The sequence below is a fragment of the Octopus bimaculoides genome, chromosome 17 (assembly GCF_001194135.2).
Source record: "Octopus bimaculoides isolate UCB-OBI-ISO-001 chromosome 17, ASM119413v2, whole genome shotgun sequence".
NCBI lineage: Eukaryota > Metazoa > Mollusca > Cephalopoda > Octopoda > Octopodidae > Octopus > Octopus bimaculoides.
In genome coordinates this window covers 29590869-29596939 of record NC_068997.1, presented here as the reverse complement: position 1 = coordinate 29596939, position 6071 = coordinate 29590869, and the positions used below count along the sequence as shown (strand labels likewise).

Here is a 6071-nt window from a genome sequence, read left to right as displayed (position 1 = left end):
ACGAAGCTGATCAGCTATAAAAAAATCCAGCAGCCATAGCAGCCTGGACATTATCCATTGGGGGAACAGGTGAGACAGGGATATATAGATTGAAATTAAGGTGATGCTCAGAAAACAAGAAGAAATAGATGAGATAAAAGATGTAGAAAACAATTGAACCCACCCTATCACCCATTCCTCTGTGAAAGAAAGTTGAAGATGAGCAGAAATACAGTAGTAGTAGTAGTTTTGCAAAAGATGATGATGGTGGTGGTGGTATATAAAGGAAATAAAAATGGAAAAGGACAAGAATTATAAAAAAACAAAACGATAAACTATTTTAATTTCAGGTTACAACAAAGTATTTCAAGCAGACTAGCTCTAAGTCTTTTCTTTCAATTTCATTATACAAATTATTATTATTTTTTTTTTCCTTATTTTCCTAGATAACATGAGAAAACGTAAAAACTATCATATTAAATCACGGTGTTTGAATCAACTGAAATATTTGCAGATTAAGTTCGTGTCCATTATCACTAATCTACTGCAGAATAGTCATTAATACTTTTTTTCGAGATACGTGTTTTTTTTTCTCTTATTTTTGTTTTAGACATACATTTCTTCCCCCATTTCTTTGTCGTCTTCTTACAGTGTGTGTATAAGTGAGTGTTGTTAAACAGGTGCCTGGTGCTCATTATTATATAAATCTGCATCTAATAATTGTTTCTCTCTCTCTCTCTCTGCTTTGCTGCTAATTATTCAGATCCTGGCTCAGTTATGTCCCTTGCTTGCCAGCGTCCCTCCTCTGCCAGACCGAAGTTGGTCATGGCAGCGAACTGCACGGACGACGGCTCGGAGGAAGAGTCAGGCACCAAAAATGATAACAGTAATCATATATCTTTGGCAAGAGTTTTAAAGATATTCACGAGCTCCATTAGCGAAGAACAGGCTTGGGCGATATGTAACCAGTGTAGTAAATATTTTTTTAATGCAAATTCCAAGCACAATGGTTATCGGATTTTGAGCAAACATCGCCTTAATGGCCTTCACATTCAAAAAGACGGCGAAGTTGTAATTAAAACACCCGACATAAACAGAAACAAAGAGGATAATAATAGTCATACACCAGAAGAACATATCTCAGAAAGTGGTAATGTTTTTTTTTCTATTTTATTTTATTTTATTTCTCTCTCTTGAATTCTTTTTAGTAATTATTGTACACAGGAGACCTGGTTATTAAAAACCAATTCTCTGTTTATGCTTTTGACGAACCTCACACCTGCTGCATCTCTCCTCAGTTTCTTATAAAGAAACATTATCTCAAACACACACACACACACGGTGGTACAGGGAATTATGTTGAAATAATTGTTTTCTCTTTCGGCTCACTTATTTTTTAGGTTTCAAACTAATTCACTCTGCATCCACTCCTAAAAAACAATAACGAATATTTTTTCTCCCTAATTACTTTATTGTAGTTAAGGTCACCGAATGGTTATATTATTACACTTCTATATCGAATAAGTTGGTCCTGTTTTCATGGGTTACGCATCGCCCTAAGCCTTGTCTTAGTTATTTTTTCTTTTAATGCTGACGACGCAATTTAAATACAATTTAGAATTGCATTAAATAAAAAAAATGATGCGAAGAAGCTACTTGTTTCGTTAGAATTTCTATTGCTGTCATCCTGTCTGTTTTTTTATTTCTTTTTGTCTTCTCTCCAATATTAAAACCTTGCAAACACACAGTTCTGTGGTGACCGCTGCAGGTTGTTCACCTCTTTTTACATTTGGCATTGGTCCATTGATTAGGAGAGGAGGAAAAACTTGTTGCATTTTTTTTTTTTTTTTAAGAATCTCTCCATTTTTTTCTCTCAATTTATTTTAACAGAAGTGAACATTTTTGTGTTTTCTTTAGGCAACTACTTTTTTTTTTTTTTGTTAGCTCCTGAGAACTTCCAAATACAGTTTTCTTGAGTTGATTTGTGAGGTTTATTTTTTGTAGATTCATAACAATACTGATTTGGTATAACCAAAGCATTCTACTTGGATAAATTCTAAAAATATATTTAAAAAATACAACAAAGCAAAACTATTAAATCAGCAAAGTTAAATTTTTATATTTAATTGTTAATGTACTTCACTGGAAACTAATTTAGAGCTTAACTTTAATTGGAAATGAAATTTTGAATGAATGAAACAATCGGTTGCCTTCTTCCGTTTCTATCCAATCTGTAGTTTTCTATAAAGCAATTAACGATACAACTGATGTCCTAGTCTGCCTCACCGAGTACAAACATCTATTTTTCTCTTGTCGCACCATCCTCTCCTATTAATTAATTCTATTTAACGTTGCTTTCTTTCATTACATTAATCCAACCGGCTTGTTCAGTTGGTCTCGGCAGTCTCTACTCTTATTTGTTTTCGATAAAATAGAATTATACTTGCTATTCGGCGGATGCTGCGCTGATATTTTCAACCAAAGAAGCTATTTATAGATTTATTTTACTTGTAAATACACTTTATAATGTAACCTAAGCTGAAATGCTTTAGTATCGACTACCAAAACATCAACGCAATAATTGTTTTAGTAAAACCTGTCATTCGCTTCTTCTTTCTCTCTTTTTATTTTCTTCTCTCTTTCACCTTCGGCTATTTCTTGAATGGATTCAATTATCAGAAGCAGAACGTTTAGGATTTCTGCATTTGATTATCTGAATGCATCTTCCTACTCGTTGTTTACGTAGCAAATCTTGTATTTACCGTGGCTACACTGAAGAATATGAAATAACAGGTAATGGCTTTGTCAGGTGGTTGGTTACCAGTTAATAAAACAACAAACGATGGTGTTTGTTGTGGGAATTACTTCTATTTTTAAGTAACCAGGTAGTTTTGCTTTTGTAATTTAGTTTCTGCTTCGGTAAGCTTCACCTGTGAACATTTTATCCCATAAATTGATATAGTGCAGAAAATACGCTAGTCATGTATTTTCATACAGTTTATGCATTCAATGGAGCTGTTAAATTACTTTCACTTTCAAAAATAACTTTGTACGGTTGTGTCGGCTTTTATGAAATACATAGAATTTGAATTAAAACTTTTTTCAGGAGACTTATAGAAAAATCGCTTAGTATGCTGCGATATGTATTTACGACCGATTTGGATCGGCCTTCATTAAAGGACGAAGGCATCTCTGCACCAATATAGCTTTATATATATATATATATATATATATATATATATTATTGAACTGGTATCCTCGACACAGATCACTAGTTCCCTTCTGTCCTAGTGATTGTGTGTGCGTTGTTTCTGTGTAAATATATAAGAATTGCACTGTTCAGTGGGTATTTTAATATTTTAAGACGATAAGGTGTGATTTAAAAGGAATTTGGCTGCTATTTTTAGCAAGCCGAGCAGGTGTATGCTGTGTTGGCAGTGTTTTGGTTATATCTACATATACTTTCATTAGCATCATCATTATATATATATATATATAACCATGCGTGGGCCAGCGCCTTGGAAACGAACTTTCTAGGTGCTAATACTTGCTCATTCCTTATCTGCAGACGTTTTATGCTAACCCTCAGCTTTAGCTAAATCTTTGAAGCTTACAGATGATCTAGGGAAATCAAAGGGGAGCTTGAGCCTTGTTTTTGAAATTGTGAGGGTTCATCTCACATTTTTCGTCCAAATTTTACGTTTTGTTGTCTATTTTTAATTATCTGTTTAAGAGAAATGGAATTTGCCGAGAATATTATGGTAGAACAGCAATATGCCTTTTATGTTTTTGATATTCAGGAATATACAAACTTGTTTTGTATTGTCTATTCCTTTTCACCTGTGTTATTGAATTGCAATCTTTGTCTACTGGAGGTAGGAATTCGTTTTCTACCTGTTGAAATTTAATGTAGATAAGTATATAATTATTTTGTACACAGAGGAATTATTTAGTAAGTTCGGTGATTGCGTTAATATATAGTCAAACCTGAAATCTTAGGAACAATGGTGTTTGTAGATTGGCACTTGAAGTTTGTTCGAAAAATGATGAATGTAAGAAATCATTGATTTTATTTGTTAATAAAGAATATTGTGATTATAACTTATCTGTTTTATTTAAATTACACGACGAGGGTGTAAAGTATAGTTTCAGAATGCTTTACACAGTTTGAATTTGGTTGATAACTGACAGTAATAGGAAGTTAAAACGAAGTCTTTTTTTAATTTTTTTATCACAGTTACATTTTTACTTAATGGTACTGGAAATAAAATGTAACCAAGTAAAACTCATCACGCTCATTTCGGTTCAATACATTTGTCTTAATAAGTATTAGTCCTATTTTAGCGGTTTGCTCTTGCTGACCAAATTATTCTAATTACTTTGATGTATTTAGCCTCGACACCATTTCCTTCTCGTCTATAATATATCAATTGGCATCAATTTGTGAAAAATTTACTCAGAGGTTTGGTGTTTCACTCGAATACTCTAAATATCGTTGGTTTACAATAGCTTACTTAACTCGTGTGTAAATGAATTCTCTCTCAACTGTTCATATTTAATTAACCACTATGTCTCATTCTAGTAATTAAAGGACATTCCCGTTCTTTCATTTCGTCGTTGGTTGGAATAGGAAATTTATTTTTAATTGAATTTATATGTAAACATCATCACATGAAAAGCATGATAATGTTTATACGCACATGATCTTCCTTACCTACATACGCATAATTTATTTTTCGTTATTGAGAAATCGAAACTGCTTCGATCTAGCAAGCCTCTAATCAAAGTTGTACCAGCTGTAACCAATTAACTTTGTTTACATATCAGGGACTACATTATTCAGTGCTTCGTCTTTTTTTTTTTTTTTTGAAAATAGTAGAATGTGATTTGTACAAGGGTATGCGTGTATGTATGTTAAACTAAATATTGTCCATTTCATTGATTTTGAGGACTCTGTAGTGATTGCCTACCACAGACCAGTGTATTTAGCAATTCTACTTTAAGTGAACTAATTGTTTTAATGAGCAGTTTTAAGTGTTTGCCCGCCTTTATCCAGTCAATCAAGGTGTCCATTATTAGCTGACCGTCTGTTTAGGCGGTTGTCCTCTTCTCTGCAAGACTGTTATTAAATAAAACTGCAAAGGAAAGAAAATAGACCGATTATCAGCAATTATTTTATATTACGATAACTGAAACTTGTTACTGTTGTGTAATTCTGGTGCAGTGATAAGATGGAGTGTGTTAAAAAACATACAAATAAAATGTATAGAAAAACGTAAAATTGTTATAATTAGAAGAAAATATTCCTGACATACAATTCAGTCGTCTTCATCTTGAAGCTAAATTGCTTTATTCCTCCCTTCCTTCTTTTTATCGTTTTAAAACGACCCCTCCACTATAATCTATAATTAACATAATGAAGTTTCTACTGCATCATAACACGAGCCAGAAAGTCGCAAACACACAATTTTGTCTTTTCTATGAAGTCAGTTGATCAGCTTTAGTTAACCCGTACCGTCTTCGAACCTGGGCATAAGTTAGCACTAGCCCGGGGTCCAATTTGAATCTATGTATGTTGTGGCTTGCTGTCAGTAAGATAAATACTATAGTATAGGGCCAGTAGCAGTGATTTGCCCGGGAGCCTACAATGCTGTCAAGACGGCACTGGCCATAATAGAAATTCGTTCCTCAATTTTGTTAACATTTTTTTAATGACGTTCAAATGGCTTTTCTTTCTTTATCTTTGTTTATTAAAAAAATTACCATTTTCTTTTTTTACTTTTTTTTCTTTTTACTTGTTTCAGTCATTTGACTGCGGCCATGCTGGGGCACCGCCTTTTAGTCGAGCAAATCGACCCCAGGACTTATTCTTTGTAAGCCTAGTACTTATTCTATCGGTTCCTTTTGCCGAACCGCTAAGTTACGGGGACGTAAACACACCAGCCTCGGTTGTCAAGCGAAGTTGGGGGGACAAATATAGATATACATATATACGATGGGCTTCTTTCAGTTTCCATCTACCAAATCCACTCACAAGGCTTTGGTCAGCCCGAGGCTATAGTAGAAGACACTTGCCCAAGGTGCCACGCAGT

At 33.7% G+C, this 6071-nt stretch overlaps 1 protein-coding gene across 1 annotated transcript in view; it reads left to right on the top strand.

The window, feature by feature from the left end:
• The first annotated feature begins 780 nt into the window (after positions 1-780).
• The window catches only part of LOC106878400 (protein spire homolog 1), an 81071-nt gene continuing 75780 nt past the window's right edge, over positions 781-6071 (top strand). Inside the window, exon 1 of the mRNA XM_014927596.2 lies at positions 781-1129. Coding sequence (XP_014783082.2) covers positions 805-1129 — 325 coding nt within the window. The 5' untranslated portion in view covers positions 781-804. The remainder of the gene's footprint in view (positions 1130-6071) is intronic.